The sequence below is a fragment of the Doryrhamphus excisus genome, chromosome 13 (assembly GCF_030265055.1).
Source record: "Doryrhamphus excisus isolate RoL2022-K1 chromosome 13, RoL_Dexc_1.0, whole genome shotgun sequence".
NCBI classification, from domain to species: Eukaryota; Metazoa; Chordata; class Actinopteri; order Syngnathiformes; family Syngnathidae; genus Doryrhamphus; species Doryrhamphus excisus.
In genome coordinates, this window is record NC_080478.1 from 18,062,590 (window position 1) to 18,089,718 (window position 27,129).

Sequence of the window (27,129 nt, forward strand, 5' to 3'; positions counted from 1 at the left end):
TAAAAAGGGTTGGATATTGGATTTGAATGACAATGTGTCAACGCAGGATGAGTCCATTTGGAAAAAAAGGTGTGTTTGCGGGAGCCGCACAACACGCTTTTCTCTCTCCTTTTTTTCACTCCCCCGCAAAAAGCAATCACATTATTATAATCGAAATTATGATTTTAACGAGAGCGGTGTTTTTTTTTTTTAATATGGCTAAAAGCAGGCGGGAAAAGCGACCAAAAATAGTGCACAAATCCACGGTGCGCAATGGTACAATCAAGCCAAGAGAGAGAGAGAGAGAGGGAAAGAGAGAGAGAGAGTGTTCACTTTTCCACCACTGAGGGACACACACACACACAACGAGGGAGGGGGGTAAAAAATTGCCAAAACAATTTGACAGCGTGGCTTTTATGTCTCCACAAGTGTCTCCGCAATGTCCACCAAGGCAGAGCAATGTAAGTATTTGCTTATTTTTAAAAAAAATTATTTATCATTTTCTTCGGGGGGGGGGGACTGAAAGCAATAGAGCGAATGAGAGGGGGGGGGGCTGTCCTTGGTGATGATGAGAGGATCTCGGTTGCCAAGGCACCTTGCAACACGTCCTCACACTGCAGAGAAAGGCTGGAGGACTCGGTGTGTGTGTGTGTTTCCTTTTCCTTATTTCCTTCCTTCCTTCCTTCCTTACGCCTCCTCCGCATTTCTTTGCGTCTTACAATAACCCCGTCGATCATTTTTATGTTTTTTTTTTTTTAATTGATTGCTAAATATAAATTTAACACACACGCAAATCCGAAATGCTGCATGCTTGTCAAGGTCGACCAGTGGATTCTTCCCCTCAGCAATATGGTGGCATTAAGATTGGTCATTAATATGCCTGAATATCCTGAAGCCTTTTTTATTTTTTTTGCATTTGAACACGTGGGAAACTACTGTATTTATGCATAATAGCATATATTGCTATACATTTAATTGAGCTCCAACTTGATGTTCATTCATTCATTCATTTTCTACCACTTTTCCTCACGAGGGTCGCGGGGGGTGCTGGAGCCTATCCCAGCTGTCTTCAGGGCGAGAGGCGGGGTACACCCTGGACTGGTCGCCGGCCAATCACAGGGCACATATAGACAAACAACCATTCACACTCACATTCATACCTATGGACAATTTGGAGTCGCTAATTAACCTAGCATGTTTTTGGAATGTGGGAGGAAACCGGAGTACCCGGAGAAAACCCACGCAAGCACGGGGAGAACATGCAAACTCCACACAGAGATGGCCCAGGGTTGGGAAAGACAAAATAAGAAGCCAAAAAGTTACCACTTCCACACAAAATAGGAGGAGAACTCATTCATTCATTCATTTTCTACCGCTAGGGTTGTGGGGGGTGCTGGAGCCTATCCCAGCTGTCTTCGGGCGAGAGGCGGGGTACACCCTGGACTGGTGGCCAGCCAATCACAGGGCACATATAGACAAACAACCATTCACACTCACATTCATACCTATGGACAATTTGGAGTCGCTAATTAACCTAGCATGTTTTTGGAATGTGGGAGGAAACGAAGAATGATGAGGAGAACATTTAAACTCCACATAGAGATGACCGAGGGTGGAATTGAACTCGGGTCTTTTAGCTGTGAGGCCTGTGTGTTAACCACTCGTTCACTATGCAGCCCCTCTAGGAAAACATTAACTCATTCATTCATTCATTTTCTACCGCTTATCCTCACAAGGGTCGTGGGGAGTGCTGGAGCCTATCCCAGCTGTCTTCAGGCGAGAGGCGGGGTACACCCTGGACTGGTGGCCAGCCAATCACAGGGCACATATAGACAAACAACCATTCACACTCACATTCATACCTATGGACAATTTGGAGTCGCTAATTAACCTAGCATGTTTTTGGAATGTGGCTGCACGGTGGACGAGACCTCACAGCTAGGAGACCCAAGTTCAATTCCATCCTCGACCATCTCTGTGTGGAGTTTTGTGTAGGTTTTCTCCGGGTACTCCGGTTTCCTCCCATATTCCAAAAACATGCTAGGTTAATTAGCGACTCCAAATTGTCCATAGGTATGAATGTGAGTGTGAATGGTTGTTTGTCTATATGTGCCCTGTGATTGGCTGGCCAGGTTGTACCCCGCCTCTCGCTTTAAGTCAGCTGGGATAGGCTCCAGCATACCGCCTGCCACCCTCGTGAGGATAAGCAATTTTGGAATGTGGGAGGAAACCGGAACTCCACACAGAAATTGGCAAGGGCGGGATTGAACTTGGGTCTCCTAGTTGTCCTAACCACTTATCCACTGTGCAGCCATATGCTATCCAGTGTTATGGTAAAAAAGTATTGAAAATGACAACAAAAACAGTTGAACCAGAAAGGTGGTGTTGTGAATACTTACTTCATTCAAAGATAAATGGAGTGGAAACCTATAATGACTTACTATTTACTAGAGGAGACTTGGGTTCGAATCCCTGCTTGGGGATCTATGTGTGAAGTTTGCGTACATGGGTTTCTAAATTGTCCATATAGGTATGAATGTGAGTGTGAATGGTTGTTTGTCTATATGTGCCCTGTGATTGGCTGGCGACCACTCCAAGGGTATACTCCGCCTCTCGCTTTAAGTCAGCTGGGATAGGCTCCAGCATACCCCTGCGACCTTAATGAGGATAAAAAATGTATGTATGAGTGTATAAATACATCATAATAATACAACACAACATTAGTATATGAATACTTGATGCTCAGCATTACCACAATGATAATGTGGTAATATTGTACCTCAATATTAAGCATAAATACAGCTGGATTTCTTATTTTAGTCAGAGTACGGTGACCATACTCACTAAATCTCTCAAATATTTAATGCCATGCAGTAATGGAATGAAATCCTAATTAAAGTCCTATTTAGTGTATAATGAAGTATATGAATCTAAAGCACAGTACATTGAAAAACAATTCAAAGACTGAATAGGCAACTAGCGCTTCATTTTGTTTACTGCTGTAAGCGTCAGGCTAGCACCTCCCCTACGGCTTCCTGTAACCTCGTAGAAAGAGCAAGAAAGGTCACATGAAGATGAAAACACAGCCTCTCTTTTTTTTTTTTTTTGAATTAGGGCAAATATATGAAAACATTACAGTGTATTTCTTACATCAATGAAAATATAACTTTTATTATTTACATTTGTATTCAGCTATCTGATCACTTTCCCCTGTTATTATTATTATTCATTCATTCATTCATTCATTCATTCATTTTCTACCGCTTTTCCTCACAAGGGTCGCGAAGGGTGCTGGAGCCTATCCCAGCTGTCTTCGGGCGTGAGGCGGGGTACACCCTGGACTGGGCTGGACAGCCAATCACAGGGCACATATAGACAAACAACCATTCACACTCACATTCATACCTATGGACAATTTGGAGTTGCTAATTAACCTAGCATGTTTTTGGAATGTGGGAGGAAACCGGAGTACCCGGAGAAAACCCACGCAGAGATGGATTAGGGTGGAATTGAACTCAGGTCTTTCTAGCTGCGAGGCCTGTGCACTAACCACTCCTCTACCGTACAGCCTGTTTCATCACTTATTATTCATTCATTCATTTTCTATCGCTTATCCTCACTAAGGTTTTGGGTATGATGGAGCCTATCCCAGCTGTCTTCGGGGCGAGAGGCGGGGTACACCCTGGACTGGTGGCCAGCCAATCACAGGGCACATATAGACAAACAACCATTCACACTCACATTCATACCTACTATGGACAATTTGGAGTTGCTAATTAACCTAGCATGTTTTTGGAATGTGGGAGAGGGTGGAATTGAACCCTGGTCTCCTAGCTGTGAGGCCTGAGCATTAACCACTAGTCCACCGTGCGGCCCGTTATTATTCATTCATTCATTCATTTTCTACTGCTTATCCTCACGAGGGTCGCAGGGGTGCTGGAGCCTATCCCAGATGTCGAGAGGCGGGGTACACCCTGGACTGGTGGCCAGCCAATCACAGGGCACATATAGACAAACAACCATTCACACTCACATTCATACCTATGGACAATTTGGAGTCGCTAATCATTATTGTTATAATCTTTATCATTATTACCATTATTATTGTTATTATTATCACCATTATTATATTATTATTAATATTACCATTTTCATCATTATAGTTTAGATTTTTTTTTCTAATTATTTATTTTTACAGACTTCATTGCTTCTTGTAGAGTGCTGTATCATTCCATGTGTTGTTTTCTGAAATCGGCAGTATTTATGGTTTTATTGTCAATTTATTAGCCCACTTTTTCCCCCCCTAAGTGTAACGTTTACATATCATTTTCTGGATTGCATGTGTCTAATCTTGTGCATTAAAAAAAACAAGGTCTTCTTTTTTTAATGCTAGATCTTGTGCTCAAACCCATTTCAAAACATTGTTCATACAGTAAACCTCGGATATATCGGAAATTCGCTCACAACGGACAGATAAAAAAGAACCGATTTTTCTGTAATGCATTTCCAATAAAAATTCATTGCATATATCAGATTTTTTATAACGGATTTCGCCTATTTCGGACAAAATCTCCAGTCCCGTTCCAATGCATTTCCATTAAATTTCCCTCGCATATATCGGATGGCCGCATCATGGCGCTCCGATTCGCCGAATCGTGACAGGCCGCTATACGACGTCATTTGCAGCGTTTGCAGCGTTGCCTGTGCGTCCAGGTACATTGGAAACATAGTCAAGGAAGTGCCTTTTTATAACGGATAAAATCCGATTTACGCATATACCGGATATAAATCCGATATATGCGTAAAACGGACATTTTCCGGTATACGCATATAACGGATTTCGCTTATATCGGACAAAACCAGTGGGAACAATTGAATCCGATATATCCGAGGTTTACTGTATAACATTAAAAAATGCGATAATATGTCTGGATTGTTAACCGGTTTGTTATTCTGCTCTTTATTTTGTCCCTAGTTGCTTCTAAGATACGATACTTGCAAGAGTATCACAACCGTGTACAACACAATATTTACCCAGTACCCAGTGGAACTGACATTGCAAATACACTGAAATACTTTTCCCAAACCCTGCTCAGGTAAGTACAATGTTCTGGAGACAACAGGTAACATATTTTAAAATGTTTGATATCTTTTAGTCTCCTATATGGTCAGATATATATATATAATTTTTTTAGGGGTTAAAAATGACACAGTTAACTTTAATGTGAATTTAGATGGAAAAGAAGTAGTTAAAATAAGAGTGCCGGTATATTGATTCAGTGGTCAGCTGCTGGTTGAACGCTTTTGTAGTGTGGCCCGATGTGCTCCTCACTGAGGGGCTGACGGAGGGCGGCTCCATGGTTGCCGGGGGGGGGTCAGCCTGCTCTCCCACGGGTGCGGTGAAGGCTTATTTTCCTCTCCACATCAGAGCTGTCATTCCTTATGGAATGATAGCATATTTCTGAATTTTATGGAGAAATTATCTTTGCTTATTTTGTAAAAAAATAGAGGGATTATTGCAGGCTCATACATTATTATTATTAATTTGGGATTATTTTAGAGGAATGAGTGATGCTGCAACCATGACAATACAATGTCGGTTGTTGCATATTCATATTCTACTTTCCTCAGAAGCATATTAAACAATATTTCTATTTTTTTAAAAATACTCATCTGACCAATATATTAGCAAAATGTGCTTAGAAATAACAGCTTAGGGCTGGACAGTGAATGTCACGTGTGTGTATCAGTGCATTTCTACATGTGTTTTATGTGTATATGTTTGTATCTTTTTCGTGTGTGTGTGTGTGTGTGTGTGTGTGTGTGTGTGTGTCTCTGCGTGCACAAGTCCAGTGTATGCGTGCGAGTGCGTCTGCGTGTTGTTCACGGTTCAAATCAATGATCAATGAATGTATTTTAGATGAGAAATGGGCAGTGAAAAAGTCAAGAGGTACAATGCAATCTGTGTATTGTCTTGATTATGTAACAGAGACTTACAGTGGTTGTAGAAAGTCAATGCACTGCTTTTCGATTATTAATATTATTATTATTATGATGGGGAGGGGTTGGGGAGACCACAATTAATTATTTCTAAACATTTTTCTATGGACGTTGCATGTTCAGTCTGTGTTTATGCGCATTTTCCTTATGTACATTGAATTCATTGGAGATTCTAAATTGTCCATAAGTATGAATATGAGGGTGTTGCTGGAGCCTATCCCAGCTGTCTTGAGGAAAAAGACTGGTGGCCAGCAAATCACAGGGCACATATAGACAAACAACCATTCACACTCACATTCATACCTATGGACAATTTGGAGTCGCTAATAAACCTAGCATGTTTTTTGGAATGTGGCTGCAGACCTCACAGCTAGGAGACTCAAGTTCAATTCCACCCTCGGCTATCTCTGTGTGGAGTTTGCATGTTCTCCCCGTGCATGTGTGGGTTTTTTTCCGGTTTCCTCCCACATTATTCCCAAAACATGCTAGGTTAATTAGCGACTCAAAATTGTCCATTGTCCAGTTCACAGTAACACATGTCCAAAAGGAGTAGGAAGAAGCAAAGCTTATTAAATCCTACCCCTCCATCTGGTACTTTTACAATCAGTAACTGTTACATTTGTTCACTTCCTGCTTTCCTAATATAATTTAAGTTTTTTTTATTTTATTTTTTTATTTAATTAAACAAATATTTTCATTCATTTTCTACCGCTTCTTTTGTTTTTAATTTTTATGATTAACTTTTTTTTTTTAATAGTTTTATTTCATTGGAACATGCACCAGATTGCAATTGAATGCATCACATAATCAGTTCACAGTTCCACATGTCCAAAAGGAGTAGGAAGAAGCAAAGCTTATTAAATCCTACCCCTCCATCTGGTACTTTTACAATCAGTAACTGTTACATTTGTTCACTTCCTGCTTTCTAATTTAAGTTTATTTAATTTTTTTAATTTAATGATTTTTTTTGTTTTAAATTTTTTTAATGGTTTTATTTCATTTGAAAATGCATCAGATTACAATTGAACGCATCCTATAATCAGTTCATAGTTCCACATGTCCGAAAGGAGTAGGAAGAAGCAAAGCTTATTAAATCCTACCCTTCCATCTGGTACTTTTACAATCAGTAACTGTTACATTTGTTCACTTCCTGCTTTCCTAAGTTTGATTCCACATACTGATGTTGATGAATTACGAGTTAACCATGGACAAAACTGTGATTAATTGCGATTAAACATGTTCATGAATTGACAGCCAGTATATGTGTACGTCACAGAAAAGTTTGGAAATGATTTCAAGTGGTCTCATCTTTCACAAACGACACCGATGTGATATTTTGCGTTGACTTTCTGTATCCACCGTATGTATACAGTACAACTCTAAGGGGCTAAGTCTTACAAATGTTGCATTTTGCTGCTAAACCCAAACATTTCATGTGAAAAAAAATTATATTTGAACCCCCCCGCACCCCCCCTGAATCTGACTTGCCAACGCTTTTACCGAGAAAGTGACCTTTTACCAAAAAGATGCATCAGCCTTTTTTTTAAAAAAAAATGTATATAGGCCCAGTTATTGTAGCTCCAGTCATTGAATAATTTGTTGCAGTAAAAGAGCAATGCTCTCTGGCCCTCTCTCCCCCCCCTCCCACCCCCCCACACTCAACCCGACTAGCTTTTCCTTTTGTTTTTTTTGTTTTTTTTCCCTTAAAACGCAATATGTCCACCACCTTCCCCATGGGGACAACAAACACAATTGTCCATCCCGCATTAGCTCACAAACATAACGTTACCAGTCACCCCCCCCCCACACTTTCGATACAACATATTCCTTTGTCATTCTACAGTAAACCTCGGATATATCGGATTCAATTGTTCCCACTGGTTTTGTCCGATATAAGCGAAATCCGTTATATGCGTATACCGGAAAATGTCCGTTTTACGCATATATCGGATTTATATCCGGTATATGCGTAAATGGGATTTTATGCGTTATAAAAAGGCACTTCCTTGACTATGTTTCCAATGTACCTGGACTGGGCAATGAAAAGAGACGTAAGGTAATGAGAATTGAACTTTATTGGACTCTGAGCATAACAAATTGTTAATTAAGCTAGGCCCTGTTACGCCCGTCAGGCCTACGTTATTTCCAATAGTGAGGTTAAGATCTCATTCACTGCTGTGCTAGTATTATTGACGTCACTCACTTTTATATTGACACAAAAAGTGTGACACAAAAGTGCCGTTGAGTGGTTAGCACGCTGACCTCACAGCTAGGAGACCAGGGTTCAATTCCACCCTCAGCCATCTCGCTCAAAATTAATGAATGATTGTTCATATTTTTTTTTCTATGAAAAAGTGAATGCACGATGACCGAGTGGTCAGTGTATAGGCCACACAGCTAGGAGACCCAAGTTCGATTCCACCCTGTACACACCCTCTATGTACAGTTTGCATGTTCTCCACCTGGTTTTCTCCGGGGACTCCAGTTTTTCCTCCCACATTCCAAAAACATGCTAGGTTAATTAGCGACTCCAAATTGTCCATAGGTATGAATGTGAGTGTGAATGGTTGTTTGTCTATATGTGCCCTGTGATTGGCTGGCCACCAGTCCAGGGTGTACCCCGCCTCTCGGCCTGAAGACAGCTGGGATAGGCTCCAGCACCCCCCGTGAAAAAAGGTAGAAAATGAATGAATGAATTTAATTGCCATTTAGAACCCGCAAGTCATGCTGGGAAGCCCACAAACAGGAAGTAACCCAGTCATGAGTTTAACATGCTAGGCTAATTGTCGACTCCAAATTGTCCATAGGTATGAATGTGAGTGTGAATGGTTGTTTGTCTATATGTGCCCTGTGATTGGCTGGCCACCAGTCCAGGGTGTACCCCGCCTCTCGCCCGAAGACAACTAGGATAGGCTCCAGGACCCCCGCGACGCTCGTGAGGAAAAGCGGTAGAAAATTAATGAATGTTTTTAAAAAAAAATTCTGTTTTGGGCTGCATGGTGGAAGAGTGGTTAGCACGCTGGCTTCATAGCTAGGAGACCCGAGTTCAATTCCACCCTCGGCCATCTCTGTGTGGAGTTTTGAGTGGGTTTTTTCCGGGTACTCCAGTTTTTCCTCCCACATTCCAAAAACATGCTAGGTTAATTAGCGACTCCAAATTGTCTGGCCACCATTCCAGGGTGTACCCCGCCTCTTGCCCGAAGACAGTTGGGATAGGCTCCAGCACCCTGTGAGGATAAGCGGTAGAAAATGAATGAATGAATGAATAAATGGATATTAATTTTGGGCAAGGGCTGCACGGTGAACGAGTGGTTAGCGCAGAGGCCTCAAAGCTAGGAGACCTGAGTTCAATTCCACTCGTGACCATCTCTGTGTGGAGTTTTGTGTGGGTTTTCTCTGGGTACTCCCACATTCCAAAAACATGCTAGGTATTATTGACGTCAGTCACTTTTATATTTGTCCTAAATCTGGAGCCAGGAGAAAGACAATAGCCAGTGACATCAACAAGATTAGCATAACGATGCGACCATACGATCGATATATGCGAGGGAAATTTAATGGAAATGCATTGGAGATTTTTGTCAGAAATAGGCAAAATCCGTTATAAAAAAATCCGATATATGCAATGAATTTTTATTGGAAATGCATTACAGAAAAATCGCTTCTTTTTTTTATCTATTTCCGATATATCCGAGGTTTACTGTAGTTTCTCCTTTACCGTAGATTAGCGACATTTATTTTAAGAAACCCTGAATCCATATGCCTGTTGGATCTCATTATTTCTCCCGATGATACTGACTCAAGTATCATATTGTATGCATAAGGACATTATTTTTCTGGTGCAATAAACATGTGCTGTGACCCATCGGAGCTTTTGATCTCGAACCTCACACACATGTTTATTACTGGCTGAAGCATGTTTCAAAAGTGTCACCTCTGTATTTTATCCGAAAAAAAAAAAAAAAAAAAACGATTTGGTGTCACTCCCATCCTTGACAACCCCCCACCACCACCACCCCCCCACTAAAAGACAAGGAAATTTCACTTTTTTTTTTTACCTTAAATTCCACTCCTGCATATATTGGCGTTCTTTGCATGGCAGTCGGCGATTTCGTCGATTTGGGAAAAAAAAAAAAAAAGGGCAGCCATTGAGGGGGCAGACACTTTTGTTGCGTTACCCTCTTTGTAATTTTTGGAGAAGTATGGGGTTGCCACTGAAAAACATGCCATTTTTTTATATTTTTGCTCCTTGTCACCAGATACGCATGAGATGCAGTGATCATCGCAGTTTATGCTCATGTTTGTTACTTTTTTATTATTATTATTTTTTTTGTACAAAATCCGGACTAATTGAATTAAAAGTGACAGTGAACGCACCAAGTAGGGGAACATAGAGTTAAAATAGTGAGACACTGCATCCTATGTGGGGTTTATCTGGGTTTGTTTTTTTCTATTTACGCTGTCTCTGTAGTGCCATTTCAATGTAATGTGCTGTTTTTTTGTGTCTTTGTTGTCTCTTTTTTTCCCTTGTTCCCCACTTCCCTTCCCCTCCCCCGTCCTTTCCCCCCCCTCCCACCCACCCCGGAGCAGCATTCTGTCCCGCACAGGCAGGAAGGAGAACCAGGAAGCTTCCAATTTGGCCGTGCCCATGACCATGTGTCTTTTTCCTGTGCCATTCCCACTCACCCCATCTCTAAGACCACAAGTCAGTTCCATCAACCCTACAGTTACTCGCTCCCTCCTTTACAGCGTTCTGCGCGATGCCCCGTCAGACCGCGGGGGGCAGGGGCAGCAGAGTCGGGACGCTCAGCTCTCAGAGTACCCCTCTCTGGACTATCAGGGCCTCTATGTGACCCTCGTGACCCTGCTTGACCTGGTGCCCCTGCTGCAGCACGGTCAGCATGGTGAGTCAAGGCCCCAGTGCAACACTGTTTGTCATCATCATCCTCCTCCTCCTCCTCCTCCCTCCACGAGCCCGTTTGGCCTGCATGAAGCCACTTCCTGCTTTTTTGGCCTTTTTTTGTAACGGGATGGAGATGAAGTCCCGCTGAGGATCTTGTGGGATGCATGGGGTGATTGGGAAGCACGCTGGATCCTGTCAACCTTATCGTTCATAAGCCATTGGATACGCCAGCCTCTTCTTCTGCATCATATCCGACCGCATGTTTGTTATGTGCAGTGGGAGAATATGGTTATGATAAGTTGGAAAAAAACATACGCATACTGTAAGGCAGTGATTTTCAACCACTGTGCCGCGGCACACTAGTGTACTTTGAGAAACCGTCAGGTGTGCCGTGAGGAATTATCCAATATCACTTTTTATAATTAACATTTAACGAAATTTTGTTATATCAATGCGGCCCGCGAGTCAAAAAGTTTGCCCACCCCTGCATTAGCGCCATCTGTGGAACAGAATCTAAACCCTTCTATACTTTATTCACAAGTCCAGTTTTATTAAAAAAAGAAAATATATATCTATATAAAACATGTCCTGAGTTTAATTATAAAATATTAGCAAGATTGAATTTGATCTTTTTTCCTGTTTAAATTTATCCCGGGTACGTTCTTTCAGCGCATGCTCAGATATGACGTAACACGCAGATCCAGACGTTCTTCACTTTTAAAAATGGAGGCCAGCAATCGGCACTGGACTAAGCAAAGTTGGTTTTTGATTCAAACTAAATTTCAAGACTGGACAGACGAAAAACTGGCAATACGGAGTTATTCCAACAAGTGAAAGAATAACTCGGGGGAAGCCGGTATCACGTGATGTTGATGTTTACGTTTTACTGGGCATGCCCTATTATACTATTCTAGTTGATTTTCACACGGCGCATGTAGACAAGAGATTGGAATATTCCTTTCTATGGATACCATTGTTTCCCGAAAGGTCATTGGGAAAGAGAAAAAGTGGTGATGTAAAAACGTGGCTACTGTGGAGTGTCTGTGGTGTAAAGACTAGCATAGCAATGTAATATTGGTCCGTGTGGCAACACCTACCTTGTTCCTCCGATAGACTTATTGATGCACGTGTGAGGTCGTGGTGACATTTTGGAATATTTTTGGTTAGTGGTGTGCCGCAAGATTTTTCCAATGTAAAAAATGTGCTGTGGCTCAAAAAAGGTTGAAAAACACTGCTGTAAGGCAAAGTTCGACTTTGTTACCACACCAGGGAATGATTTCCACTGTTTTTTTTTTGTTTTTTTTTTGTCTTATTTCTCATGAATATTTGACCACTTGTTAAAGATAACCGGAAAGCATGAAATCTCATCATTTTGACTAGAATGCAAACTTTAACTTTAGAAGTTTTTCAAGAAAAGCTCGCATTTTAATTGTTTTTTTTTTCATTGCTGTACTGATAACTAATGTATTTTTTTAGCTTTGCGGCTGCTTTACAGTATGTGAGTACTGTACGGACAGCTGATTGAATGAGTTGTCTGTGTATCTCTCTTGTCTCTTTTTTTTTTTTTTTTTTTTTGCCTCTCTCTCTCTCCCCCTCTCCCCTTTCTCACCAGATCTGGGCCAGTCCATATTTTACACAACAACTTGCCTTCTGCCATTTCTCAGTGACGACATTCTCAGCACTTTGCCCTATACTATGATCTCCACTTTAGCCACATTTCCCCCCTTCCTCCACAAAGACATCATTGAGTACCTGAGCACATCTTTCCTGCCTATGGCTATATGTAAGTATCACCCGTTTAAGGTACCTCATTAATATGTCCACTGTAAGTGTAACCTAAGAAGGGCATCCGGTGTAAAAATGAAACCCAAACCATTAATGATACCGACTCCGAAAGCCGAAAGTACTTAACAAAATGTTCAGTATAAGGTTGGTACCGGGCGGCACGGTGGTTGAGTGGTTATCGCGCAGACCTCACAGCTCGGAAACCAGGGTTCAATTCCACCCTCGGCCATCTCTCTCAAAATTAATGAATGAATGTTCATATTTTTTTTCTATGACAAAGCCTGGCTGCACGGTGAACGAGTGGTCAGTGTATAGGCCACACAGCTAGGAGACCCTAGTTCGATTCCACCCTCGGCCATCTCTGTGTACAGTTTGCATGTTCTCCACCTGGTTTTCCCCGGGTACTCCAGTTTTTCCTCCCACATTCCAAAAACATGCTAGGTTAATTTGCGACTCCAAATTGTCCATAGGTATGAATGTGAGTGTGAATGGTTGTTTGTCTATATGTGCCCTGTGATTGGCTGGCCACCAGTCCAGGGTGTACCCCGCCTCTCACCCAAAGACAACTGGGATAGGCTCCAGCACCCCCGCGACCCTCGTGAGGAAAAGCGGTAGAAAATGAATGAATGTTTTTAAAAAAAATTCTGTTTTGGGCTGCATGGTGGAAGAGTGGTTAGTGCGCTGGCTTCACAGCTAGGAGACCCGAGTTCAATTCCACTCTTGACCATCTCTGTGTGAAGTTTTGTGTGGGTTTTCTCCAGGTACTCCGGTTTCCTCCCACATTCCAAAAACATGCTAGGTTAATTGGCGACTCCAAATTGTCCATAGGTATGAATGTGAGTGTGAATGGTTGTTTGTCTATATGTGCCCTGTGATTGGCTGGCCACCAGTCCAGGGTGTACCCCGCCTTTTGCCCGAAGACAGCTAGGATAGGCTCCAGCACCCCCGCAACCCTTGTGAGGATAAGCGGTAGAAAATAACATTTGTACCCAAATGGCGCAAGACTGTTTTTGTTTTTTTTTGGTGGTTAGCATACAGTCAGGAGTTCGGGTTCGATTCTCCGCTATGCATCCCAGTGTGTGCGTGGGTTTTCTCCAGGTACTCCGGTTTCCTTCCACATTACCAAAACATGCATACCGCCAATCACAGGGCACATATAGACAAACAACCATTCACACTCACATTCATACCTATGGACAATTTGGAGTCGCTAATTAACCTAGCATGTTTTTTTTGGAATGTGGGAGGAAACCGGAATACCCGGAGAAAACCCACGCATGCACGGGGGGAGAACATGCAAACTCCACACAGAGATGGCCGAGGTTGGAATTGAACCCTGGTCTCCTAGCTGCGAGGTAGTATGTTAAAGATTTAGTTGCCAAAATAGCAATAATAAAACCAAATGCACCATTAGTCATATATACCACAAAGCTGATATGGAGGCTGTTTTTCCTGTATTTTTATTTCATATCTTGGATCGATATTAGCATGTTTAATGAATGAAAATGTGAAGAATATTAAAATGACCCCCGCTCTCTTATATTTTTCTATAGGCGGTCCTGAATGGAAAAAGTTTGGATGCAGGGCTGCTCAGTACAATAATCCTTAAGCAGCAAATTGACATCAATAATAGAAAAATATAAGTCAGTTTGTATGAAATTGTAAAAAGCGCCATAGATGAAGTCGACCCAGCGATGCTCTCCCTCCATGATTGTATTGAGTGTTGTCATGCAGTACCTGTGAACCCTGTGATTGACTGGCCACCAGTCCGAATCCAACCCAAAGTCATCATCTGGCATTGATCGCGGACAGGAAAAGCAGTAGAACCTGAATGAAAAAAAAAAATGAGTAAAGTAGATGACAAACGTCGGATAAAACTTACGTTCCTGTACAAAAATGACTTGTCTATGAAGTCTTCATCTGTTTCAACTGCAGTGGGGTCCACTCGCAGGGAGGGGGGCGTCCCGGCCTATGTTAATCTGTCTGCTTCGTCTATGCTCATGATTGCAATGCAGTACACATCAAATCCAGGTAAACGTACACATTTAATGCCCTTAATATGTTATTGTAAAATTGTTATTGTTGGTACACCTGGACTAAGATTTTAAAAAGGCGGAGCTAAGGTTTACTAATCAATTCATAGATGTGTCCCAATATTTTTGTCCATGTACTGCATTTAACTCATTGGTGCCTTTTCTTTTTCTAGTGTATCACTGTCAATTGCTGGAGTGTTTGATGAAGCATAAACAGGAAGTGTGGAAGGTATTATTTAGAATTATAAAACAGTATAACATTTGTTTTTGTTTTAAAAGAGTTTTGTTTAACGACAAATGCATTAATGAAACCACTACCATGTAGCTGTGCTAATTAAGTTAGCTACAGTATTGCTAACAACAGCGAGAACCCCCCCAGAAAAACAACAAAAAAACTAGAAAACAACTGCTATGCTAAATTAGTCCTAATGCTAGCATCAAAGTTAGCACAGAAGCTAATACCGTACCTTTAGTACCGTGTAGATTTTTATCAAAATAACACCGCTTTTTAGAAAAATACATTTGAATTAGTTGAGTAGGATCCTCATTTATTGACTTTTTAATTACGTTGTTTTTGAAATTGTATCACTGTCAATTGCTGGAGTGTCTGATGAAGCATAAACAGGAAGTGTGGAAGGTATTATTTAAAATTATTAAACAGTATAATATTCGTTTTTCTTAAAAGAGTTTAACAACAAATGCATTAATGAAACCACTACCATGTAGCTGTGCTAATTAAGTAGCTACAGTATCGCTAACATTAGCGTCACAGCGAGAACCCCCCCCCCCAAAAAAACAACTAAGAAACTAGAAAACAACTGCTATGCTAAATGAGTCCTAATGCTAATCCTAATCAAAGTTAGCACAGAAGCTAATACCGTAGCTTTAGCAACGTGTGGATTTTATTTTATTATTTTATCAAAAATAACACCGCTTTTTAGAAAAATACAGTTGAATTAGTTGAGTAGGATCCTCATTTATTGACTTTTTAATTATGTTGTTTTTGAAATTGTATCGTTGTCAATTGCTGGAGTGTCTGATGAAGCATAAACAGGAAGTGTGGAAGGTATTATTTTGAATTATAAGACAGTATAACATTCATTTTTGTCTTAAAAGAGTTTAACGACAACTGCATTAATGAACCACTACCATGTAGCTGTGCTAATTAAGTAGCTACAGTATTGCTAACACAGCGAGAAACTAAAAAACTAGAAAACAACTGTGATGCTAAATGCTAAATTCCTCACCATATTTGGTGTCTATTCTATCTATTTATTCTCCACATTATTATTACTATTATTATTTATTATTACTTATCTTCTTTTGTGTCTGTTATTATATGGGAACCAGGCAACGGCATTTCGTTGGCAATTTCACTACTGTGTTTTTGTGCAATGACAATAAAGGGAGTCTATATATCTAATGCTAGCATCAAAGTTAGCACAGAAGCTAATACCGTAGCTTTAGTACCGTGTGGATTTTTATCAAAATAACACCGCTTTTTAGAAAAATACAGTTGAATTAGTTGAGTAGGATCATCATTTCTTGACTTTTTAATTATGTAGTGTTTTTTAATTTTTGGGTTTTAATGATGTCATCGTCGAACAATGCCCTGACGTAGCCTAGCTAAAACCGCATGTACCTTTAAACACGTTAAACTTCAGAGGACAATTTTGAAAAACAAAAAAAAGGCCTTAAATGTCTACATGTAAAAAAAAAAATAAAGCATAGCAAGCGTAGCTAAGCTAACAGGAGCTTTAAATGTAGTCATTCTGCAAATGTAGCATGACACAGCTAAAATGTGGAATGCTAGCACTGTTGCTCACATACTGTAACTATGCTAGTTTGTTATTATTAGGTTATGCAAGTGTAGCATTGTCATGTTTGCTGTGTGTAGGACCTTCTCTACGTCATATCCTACGGACCGTCCCAAGTCAAACCTCCGGCGGTGCAGATGCTTTTTCATTACTGGCCCAACCTGAAGCCACCAGGAGCCATCAGCGAATACAGAGGGCTGCAGTACACCGGTGAGATATTCAGTCAATCAGTTCAGTCAATCTATCTTCTGTATGTGTCCTTGAACTAACCAAAGCTCTCCATTTTTCAACCCCCACCCTGTGGAAAATTTATTCCTAACAGCCTGGAACCCCATTCACTGTCAACATATTGAGTGCCACAATGCCATCAATAAACCGGCTGTCAAGGTGACCTAAGACAAGATGTTCTGTATTTCTATTTTTATTTCTATTAGGAGTATGTTTTTTTTTTTTTTAATGGTTTTAGCCTAGCTTTGTTTTGTTGTTTACAAGCATGAAGTTCACAGGGACTGCATGTTGCATGCTGCAGATTGTTCCAGCTTCACACATCACCGTGTTTGCTTTTGTGAGCCCCACGCTAAATAAATCAGTGCACATCCAGGCAGCTGTAATGATATCAACATCTCTACTAGTTCACACACACAAACAAACACCAGCTCTTTTTTTTATTTGCACGGCCTGCCTCCATGCAACCGTGTGTGCATGTAGGAGTACGGACAGGGGGAAGGATTTCAATTACTAGAGGCTGTTGACGTTGGTGGTGGTGGTGGTTGTGCTTAGTCGGAAGTAGTGACCCCACGCAGCCCTCAGGGACGGCGATACGGGGAACAGTAATTCATGCTGCACTATGCCAAGCACAGGTTGCAAGGGAGCAGAGTGCAGCATATGTACAGTGGGGCAAAAAAGTATTTAGTCAGCCACCAATTGTGCAAGTTCTCCCACTTAAAAAGATGAGAGAGGCCTGTAATTTTCATCATAGGTACGCTTCAACTATGAGAGACAAAATGAGAAAAAAAAATCCAGATAATCATATTGTTTGATTTTTAAAGAATTTATTTGCAAATCATGGTGGAAAATAAGTATTTGGTCAAAAACAAAAGTTCATCTCAATACTTTGTGATATACCCTTTGTTGGCAATGACAGAGATCAAACGTTTTCTGTAACTCTTCACAAGATTTTCACACACTGTTGTAGGTATTTTGGCCCATTCCTCCATGCAGATCGCCTCTAGAGCAGTGATGTTTAGGGGCTGTCGCTGGGCAACACGGATTTTCAACTCCCTCCAAAGATTTTCTATGGGGTTGAGATCTGGAGACTGGCTAGGCCACTCCAGGACCTTGAAATGCTTCTTATGAAGCCACTCCTTCGTTGCCCGGGCGGTGTGTTTGGGATCGTTGTCATGCTGAAAGACCCAGCCACGTTTCATCTTCAGTGCCCTTGCTGATGGAAGAAGGTTTTCATTCAGAATCTCACGATACATGGCCCCATTCATTCTCCCATTTACACGGATCAGTTGTCCTGGTCCCTTTGCAGAAAAACAGCCCCAGAGCATGATGTTTCCACCCCCATGCTTCACAGTAGGTGTGGTGTTGTTTGGATGCAACTCAGCATTCTTTCTCCTCCAAACACGACGAGTTGAGTTGATACCAAAAAGTTCTATTTTGGTTTCATCTGACCATATTACATTCTCCCAATCCTCTTCTGGATCATCCAAATGCTCTCTAGCAAACTTCAGACGGGCTTGGACATGTACTGGCTTCAGCAGGGGGACACGTCTGGCACTGCAGGATTTGAGTCCCTGGCGGCGGAGTGTGTTACTTATGGTAGCCTTCGTTAATATGGTCCCAGCTCTCTGCAGGTCTTTCACTAGGTCCCCCCGTGTGGTTCTGGGATTTTTGCTCACCGTTCTTGTTATCATTTTGACCCCACGGGGTGAGATCTTGCGTGGAGCCCCAGATCGAGGGAGATTATCGGTGGTCTTGTAGGTCTTCCATTTTCTCACAATTGCTCCCACAGTTGATTTCTTCACACCAAGCTGCTTAACTATTGCAGATTCAGTCTTCCCAGCCTGGTGCAGGTCTACAATTTTGTTTCTGATGTCCTTTGACAGCTCTTTGGTCTTGGCCATAGTGGAGTTTGGAGTGTGACTGTCTGAGGTTGTGGACAGGTGTCTTTTATACTGATAACCAGTTCAAACAGGTGCCATCAATACAGGTAACGAGTGGAGGACAGAGGAGCTTCTTAAAGAAGAACTTACAGGTCTGTGAGAGCCACAAATCTTGCTTGTTTGTAGGTGACCAAATACTTATTTTCCACCATGATTTGCAAATAAATTCTTTAAAAATCAAACAATGTGATTATCTGGATTTTTTTTTCTCATTTTGTCTCTCATAGTTGAAGCGTACCTATGATGAAAATTACAGGCCTCTCTCATCTTTTTAAGTGGGAGAACTTGCACAATTGGTGGCTGACTAAATACTTTTTTGCCCCACTGTAAGTAGTCATTCACATCAATACATTTAGAGACTGCTTTTTAATGTTATAGAACAGTGATTTTCAACCACTGTGCCGCGGGCACACTAGTGTACCTTGAGAAACCGTCCGGTGTGCCGTGAGGAATTATCCAATATCACTTTTTTATAATTAACATTTATTAATTATCATTTGCAAATATGATGTCAATAGCCATTATGTCAATAGTATACATGGACCCAAATATTCCAATTGCATTTGGTTTATTTGCTAAAAAACAGAAAGAATTGAACAGGGATGGAATATTCCTTTAACCAATCCGATTGAGGTATCTTGTACCCGCTCAAACGGAAAGTTCTTCTTCATGGTGTTTTTCTTCTTCTGTTGTTTATTGGCGGTTGGCAAGCAGCTTTCGTATGCATTAGCGGGCCGCATTGATATAACAAAATTTCCGGGGGGGGGGGGGGGGGGGGGGGGGGGGCAGACTATATATTTTACACGTAACAGTCCACCTGGTAATATTGTATCTGTAAAATTGGCATGCAATCTGCTATTATTATTTATTATTTTATATTTATATTTAAATATTTTAAAAATTATAAAATATTATAATAATTAAAATACAATTAAAATAATGATTATTATATTATTATTATGTAAAATATGCAAATATGACCATATTATTATATATAATTAATATAATAATTAGCATTAATATAATAATCATAATAGTTATAATAATAATATAATAATTATTATTTTAATTTTTATTATTATTATGTGCTTGTGTCTCCTTTTTCAGGAGCACTTTGTAAACAACAGACCATGTCAAACAACGACATTGATACAACCATCAAAAGGTTGGCTCAGGCCATGATGCCAGGTTGTATGTTGAGTTTAAATGAAATACTTTGGAAAGATTGGGCGGGCCGTATGCAAACACTTGGCGGGCCGGATGTGGCCCCCGGGCCGTAGTTTGCCCACCCCTGATCTAAACCCTTCTATACTTTATTCACAAGTGCAGTTTTATTAAAATATATATATATATATCTATATAAAACATGTCCTGAGTTTAATTATAAAATATTAGCAAGATTGAATTTGATCTTTTAGTGTTTAAATTGATCCCGGGTGCGTTCTTTCAGCGCATGCTCAGATATGACGTAACACGCAGATCCAGACGTTCTTCACTTTTAAAAATGGAGGCCAGCAATCAGCACTGGACTAAGCAAAGTTGGTTTTTGATTCAAACTAAATTTCAAGACTGGACAGACGAAAAACTGGCAATACGGAGTTATTCCAACAAGTGAAAGAATAACTCGGGGGAAGTCGTTATCACGTGATGTTGATGTTTACGTTTTACTGGGCATGCCCTATTGACTATTCTGGTTGATTTTCACACGGCGCATGTAGACAAGAGATTGGAATATTCCTTTCTATGGATACCATTGTTTCCCGAAAGGTCATTCGGAAAGAGAAAAAGTGGTGATGTAAAAACGTGGCTACTGTGGAGTGTCTGTGGTGTAAAGACTAGCATAGCAATGTAATATTGGTCCGTGTGGCAACACCTACCTTGTTCCTCCGATAGACTTATTGATGCACGTGTGAGGTCGTGGTGACATTTTGGAACATTTTTGGTTAGTGGCGTGCCACAAGATTTTTCCAATGTGGCTCAAAAAAGGTTGAAAAACCTGGTCTTACTTCCTGGTTCAGTGTGAAAATGATACTGTTGTTGCATTTGGATGCAAATTAATGACATTTTTTTCTTCTCGCAGATGTGTATAGACCCCACTCTTTCTGTTGCCCTGGGAGACAAGCCACCTCCTCTTTACATATGCGAGGAGTGCAGCCAGCGTATAGCCGGGTACGCAACGCAAATCCTGACCTCTGCTTCATTAATCACATTCCTAACACGTCTTTCATTATTCCTGTATTTAACGAAAGGAAAAAAAAATCACTTACATAATTCCCTCGCCATCCGATGTCATTCATCTTATTTGAGTGCGTGGGTGATGAGTGTTGCCAGGATGTAAAGCGTTGTTTACACATCTCTTTTTTTTTTTTTTTAGAGACCACGCCGAATGGCTTGTTGATGTGCTCTTGCCTCAAGGTGAGTATTCACAAACAAAACAGGGTTTCACATATATATTTGTTTATTGTAATACCTGGTAAAACTAAAGGTATATTTTTTTATACTCGTATTATCCGAACAATGCTATTTTTTGCAGGACTGTATATATTGTTCATTATGCTGTCTGTGATACTCCTACATAAAGAACCTTGGTGTATATGGAAAAGGCTATCATATAAAATGCATAGAATGTATTATATGTCCTTAGGGATGTCCGATAATTATCGGCCCGATATCAGCATAAAATCAGATTTTTTTTCCTGGATCACGAAAAAAAATTTTTTAAAATGTGGTTAGCGCGCAGGCCTCACAGCTAGGATACCCGAGTTCAATTCCATCCTCGGCCATCTCTGTGTGGCGTTTGCATGTTCCCCCCACGGGCATGCATGGGTTTTCTCCGGGTACTCCGGTTTCCCCCCACATTCCAAAAACATGCTAGGTTAATTAGCGACTCCAAATTGTCCATAGGTATGAATGTGAGTGTGAATGGTTGTTTGTCTATATGTGCCCTGTGATTGGCTGGTCTATCCCGCCTCTTGCCCAAATAAATGAATGAATGAATACAACACATATGAGTTCATTCCTTTCCGGTATCGAAAAATGAGAGTTGGATAATCGGTTTTCGACAAAAAAGCCAATATCGGACATCCCTAATTGTTCTTATTTATGGTGATATATAATCGTTTTCTTAATTTGCCTTGCAGCTGAAATATCAGCCATCTGTCAAAAGAAGGTAAGGATTTGAATTACCCGTTACTCTCAAATTACTCTGGCCAAATATTGTTTAAAGGTCAGTTTGCAATAGTTTTTGCTAAGCCCTACTGGGAATGTGGCATTTTGTTTTTAGCTTTAATGCTAATGAATGTGTCTTCAATGTAGCACTTTTGGTTTGGTTCCTATTTTTCATGAGCTGAACTAACAATCTAGGTATACAAAACGCTTCATCAAAGGCCCAAATAGTGTTCAGAAATCTGAGGTGGCCACAATAAAAGGCCACTCCAAAACATGCAGTATTTGGTGATGTCAAGAGATCTGGGTTGGACTTTCTGTGAGTTGGTCATGTCTGTAGCTGACTTGACGGATAGGATTTATTTTAAGATGTGTAGCAAAGCCTATGCTTTGAAGTGGTGTGCACGTACTGTACACAGGACAGGCTCATCAAGGAGGGAGGTTTGTCCTTCAAGGCGTCATCCAAAGGTCACCATTTGAGCTCCTCTTCTCTCAAAAGTGGAAGAAAAAAGAGAAAGAATAAAAATATTTAGTGTTGACACATTCATGTTATAGAATTATTTTAAAAAGCTATTTTGCATAATAAGGGAGTATTGAAAGGACAAAAAGTCCAAAATAATAATTGATAATTATTCACATTTCCATTTTATCATGGAGTCATCCCTGAGGGTCTGATGCAGTAATGCGATACCTGGAATTTGATTGCAATTGATCTGCAATTGATCCGTGCAATTGATCTTCAAGGCGTCATCCAAAGGTCACCATTTGAACTCCTCTTCTCTCAAAAGTGGAAGAAAAAAAAGAGAAAGAAAAAAAAAGAGACTGACTGGAATTTGATTGCAATTGATCTGCAATTGATCTGTGCAATTGATCTTCAAGGCGTCATCCAAAGGTCACCATTTGACCTCCTCTTCTCTCAAAAGTGGAAGAAAAAAAAGAGAAAGAAAAAAAAAGAGACTGACTGGAATTTGATTGCAATTGATCTGCAATTGATCTGTGCAATTGATCTTCAAGGCGTCATCCAAAGGTCACCATTTGAGCTCCTCTTCTCTCAAAAGTGGAAGAAAAAAAAGAGAAAGAAAAAAAAACAGATTGACTGGAATTTGATTGCAATTGATCTGCAATTGATCTGTGCAATTGATCTTCAAGGCGTCATCCAAAGGTCACCATTTGAGCTCCTCTTCTCTCAAAAGTGGAAGAAAAAAAAGAGAAAGAAAAAAAACACAGATTGACTGGAATTTGATTGCAATTGATCTGCAATTGATCTGTGCAATTGATCTTCAAGGCGTCATCCAAAGGTCACCATTTGAGCTCCTCTTCTCTCAAAAGTGGAAGAAAAAAAAGAGAAAGAAAAAAAAGAGATTGACTGGAATTTGATTGCACTTGATCTGCAATTGATCTGTGCAATTGATCTTCAAGGCGTCATCCAAAGGTCACCATTTGAGCTCATCTTCTCTCAAAAGTGGAAGAAAAAAAAGAGAAAGAAAAAAAAGAGATTGACTGGAATTTGATTGCAATTGATCTGCAATTGATCTTCAAGGCGTCATCCAAAGGTCACCATTTGAGCTCCTCTTCTCTCAAAAGTGGAAGAAAAAAAAGAGAAAGAAAAAAAAACAGATTGACTGGAATTTGATTGCAATTGATCTGCAATTGATCTGTGCAATTGATCTTCAAGGCGTCATCCAAAGGTCACCATTTGAGCTCCTCTTCTCTCAAAAGTGGAAGAAAAAAAAGAGAAAGACAAAAAAAGAGATTGACTGGAATTTGATTGCAATTGATCTACAATTGATCTGTGCAATTGATCTTCAAGGCGTCATCCAAAGGTCACCATTTGAGCTCCTCTTCTCTCAAAAGTGGAAGAAAAAAAAGAGATTGACTGGAATTTGATTGCAATTGATCTGCAATTAATCTTTGCGTTGTCAGGGGAAACGGGCAAAAACCCCATCCGGATTTGTCCTGCGGATTTATTCCACATCCTCTCCCACATTTTTCCAGCAGGTTTTGCACCACTCATCCCTGAAAGTCCTTTCAACTCCCACCAGGATTTACACCGGAGCTTTCATTATTAATTGAGGCATCTTTTCTTCCGCTGTGAAGTCATCGCGTGTCACGCCGGCCACCCTGAACGCACCGTCTGCTTTAAAAAAAAAATACAGTGAACATTTAGAAATGTAACATCATGCTTGGATTGGAGCAGCAGCTTTCTGAAAGATGGATGATTGAAGCAAAAGACGTCAGCATCCGAGAACAAATATGTTAATTTGATCGGGAAAACTGCATCTCTCTAATGGCACAAGATTAGAGCCTGATCAGATTAGGATGCCCCCCCCCCCCCCCCCCCCCCCCGACCCCGTGCCATGCCTTTTTATTTTTAGAAACATGAGACACTGCAGGGGACTCAAAAAGATCTATTTTTTAAATCCAACAAGCTGCATATGAAAAAAAGATTTATGATCTATAAGACTTTGGAAGATTCTCGTCGTGAGGTCTTTGAATGTAACATGACTGACAGGCAATAGAAATGTGCAGCGACTGTGTCCTTCCTCCACTCACTTGGCCCCCCTGTGTCGTCTCAGAACTGTAGCTCTCACGTCAGAAGGGCTGTGGTCACCTGCTTCTCGGCCGGTTGCTGCGGGCGCCATGGTAACCGGCCTGTCCGCTACTGCAAGCGTTGCCATGTCAACCACCACAGCAGCGAGGTGGGGGCTGCGGCGGAGACCCATCTGTACCAGACTTCTCCTCCTCCGATCAACACCCGGGAGTGCGGGGCAGAGGAGCTCGTTTGCACCGTGGAAGCTGTTATAAGGTGCATTCACATCTCATGTCATAGTGTTAATTGGGAATGGGAATGGTTTGATTTCATGTCAACGTGCATCACATAAGCAGTTCGCAGTTCCACATGTCCGAAAGGACTAGGAAGAAGCAAAGCTTATTAAATCCTACCCCTCCATCTGGTACTTTTACAATCACTAACTGTTACATTTGTTCACTTCCTGCCTTTTTTTATATAATTAACGTTTTTTTTAATGTTTTTTTTTAAATTTAATTATTATTATTTTTTTACATATTTTTTAATGGTTTTATTTCATTTGAACATGCATCAGATTACAATTGAATGCATCACATAATCAGTTCACAGTTCCACATGTCCGAAAGGAGTAGGAAGAAGTAAAGCTTATTAAATCCTACCCCTCCATCTGGTACTTTTACAATCAGTAACTGTTACATTTGTTCACTTCCTGCCTTTTTAATAAAATTAAAGTTTTTTAATTTTATTTTTTTAATTTAATGAAATTTTTTTTTTAATTTTTTTACATTTTTTCATGGTTTTATTTCATTAGAACATGCATCAGATTACAATTGAATGCATCACATAATCAGTTCACAGTTCCACATGTCCAAAAGGAGTAGGAAGAAGCAAAGCTTATTAAATCCTACCCCTCCATCTGGTACTTTTACAATCAGTAACTGTTACATTTGTTCACTTCCTGCTTTCCTAATATAATTTAACTTTATTTAATTGTATTTTTTTCATTAAAAAAAATTAGTTTTTAATTTTTTACATTTTTTAAATGGTTTTTAGCCAGTGAAGATTGCTTTGTTGAATATTGAAATATTTCTGGCCACTTTATGTTTATAATATGAGGTTTCCAGCTCATATTTTCAATTATTGTGAATTTATTTTCCTTCACCCTAATTAGGTTTTATTTTAAGCAGTATCAGATATACCTGTGCTGGGGTGCACCTGCATTACATTATATTACATTACAACCCTTAATAGTATTTTTTAGTTGTAGATTACAGTGTTATAGCGTTGTAAAGCTACATTTCTTATTATAATGTGTATTTTGGTCAGATTATTATTATTATATGTAAATGACAAAATATTTCAAACAGCTCCAGTATGGTTTGGTTCTTTTTTTTTTTTTTACACTACTGCAATCTCCGACCACAATAGCAAACACATGCTAAATTGGATCTCATTAGATTGTTTACCCAATGTCCCTAATGGTGTGTGTAATGTGTTCAGGGAGTATATCTTTTATTACCCCGCTTCTCTCCAGCCTGCTCAAGGAGGCCGAAATCCATGCTGAGCAACGCGAGTTTGAGCTCAACAGACGTCGTCAGATGGGCTTGTCCTCCTCCCATCACTCTCTGGACAACATCGAGTTTGATAACAAGGAGGACGACCAGCACGACCAGCGTCTCCTCAGTCAGTTTGGCATCTGGTTTCTGGTGTGTACCCAAGCCCTGCTGCCGTGTCTGTCAATAGCATGAGATAAGGATATGCACATATATGTCACATGACCGCCTTATCAGGTGCTACATGGCTTACCGTTCTCTCGCTTCTCTGAACTTGACTTAGGTGAGTCTGTGTACCCCCAATGAGAACACGCCCACCGAGAGTCTGGCCCGGCTGGTCAGTATGGTCTTCCAGTGGTTTCACTCCACAGCCTACATGATGGATGATGAAGTCGGGAGTCTGGTGGAGAAGCTGAAGCCGCAGTTTGTCACCAAGTGGTTGAAGACAGTGTGCGAAGTGCGATTTGACGTCATGGTCATGTGTCTCCTGCCCAAACCTGTGGAGTTTGCCAGGGTAAAGTCACGCAATGGGAAAAGTATTAAAAAAAAATACCTCCATTAAGTTATGTAATTATTTAAAACTATATATGTTCATATTATAACACAAATGGGAAATAATTATTCGGGCCCAATAGATGTAGTAGAATGCTGAGTTTGTATTATTTATAAGGCTGTCAAATGATTCAAAGGTTTAATCAGATTAATCGGGATTTCAAAATTAATTAATCATAATTAATCACCATTAATTCACATATTATAAATGACAGGATTGCATATATTTGTATGTATTAAGAGCTCCAAATGGGCGGCACGGCGGTCGAGTGGTAAGCGCGCAGACCTCACAGCTAAGACACCAGGGTTCAATTCCAATCTCTGCCATCTCTGTGTGGAGTTTGCATGTTCTCCCCGTGCATGCGTGGGTTTTCTCCGGGTACTCCGGTTTCCTCCCACATTCCAAAAACATGCTAGGTTAATTAGCGACTCCAAATTGTCCATAGGTATGAATGTGAGTGTGAATGGTTGTTTGTCTATATGTGCCCTGTGATTGGCTGGCCACCAGTCCAGGGTGTACCCCGCCTCTCGCCCAAAGACAGCTGGGATAGGCTCCAGCAACCCCGCGACCCTCGTGAGGAAAAGCGGTAGAAAATGAATGAATGAATGGGAAACAATTATTCGGGCCCAATAGATGTAGTAGA

General features: G+C 40.5%; 1 protein-coding gene across 10 annotated transcripts in view; it reads left to right on the forward strand.

Moving 5' to 3' along the window:
- The first annotated feature begins 294 nt into the window (after positions 1-294).
- The window catches only part of LOC131140368 (protein unc-79 homolog), a 68,784-nt gene continuing 41,949 nt past the window's right edge, over positions 295-27,129 (forward strand). For 7 of the 10 annotated variants that reach the window (XM_058090722.1, XM_058090724.1, XM_058090727.1 and 4 more), the window contains exons 1-14: positions 295-440; positions 4,955-5,075; positions 10,570-10,883; positions 12,495-12,665; positions 14,603-14,698; positions 14,874-14,929; positions 16,598-16,727; positions 16,840-16,904; positions 20,766-20,854; positions 21,060-21,100; positions 21,826-21,854; positions 24,427-24,656; positions 25,915-26,086; positions 26,217-26,447. In XM_058090722.1, the coding sequence (XP_057946705.1) occupies positions 419-440; positions 4,955-5,075; positions 10,570-10,883; positions 12,495-12,665; positions 14,603-14,698; positions 14,874-14,929; positions 16,598-16,727; positions 16,840-16,904; positions 20,766-20,854; positions 21,060-21,100; positions 21,826-21,854; positions 24,427-24,656; positions 25,915-26,086; positions 26,217-26,447 (1,767 nt within the window). In that variant the 5' untranslated portion in view covers positions 295-418. Of the gene's footprint in view, positions 441-4,954; positions 5,076-10,569; positions 10,884-12,494; positions 12,666-14,602; positions 14,699-14,873; positions 14,930-15,640; positions 15,767-16,597; positions 16,728-16,839; positions 16,905-20,765; positions 20,855-21,059; positions 21,101-21,825; positions 21,855-24,426; positions 24,657-25,914; positions 26,087-26,216; positions 26,448-27,129 lie in introns of those variants that run through there. The other 3 variants (XM_058090728.1, XM_058090729.1, XM_058090730.1) reach the window with 3 other exon arrangements.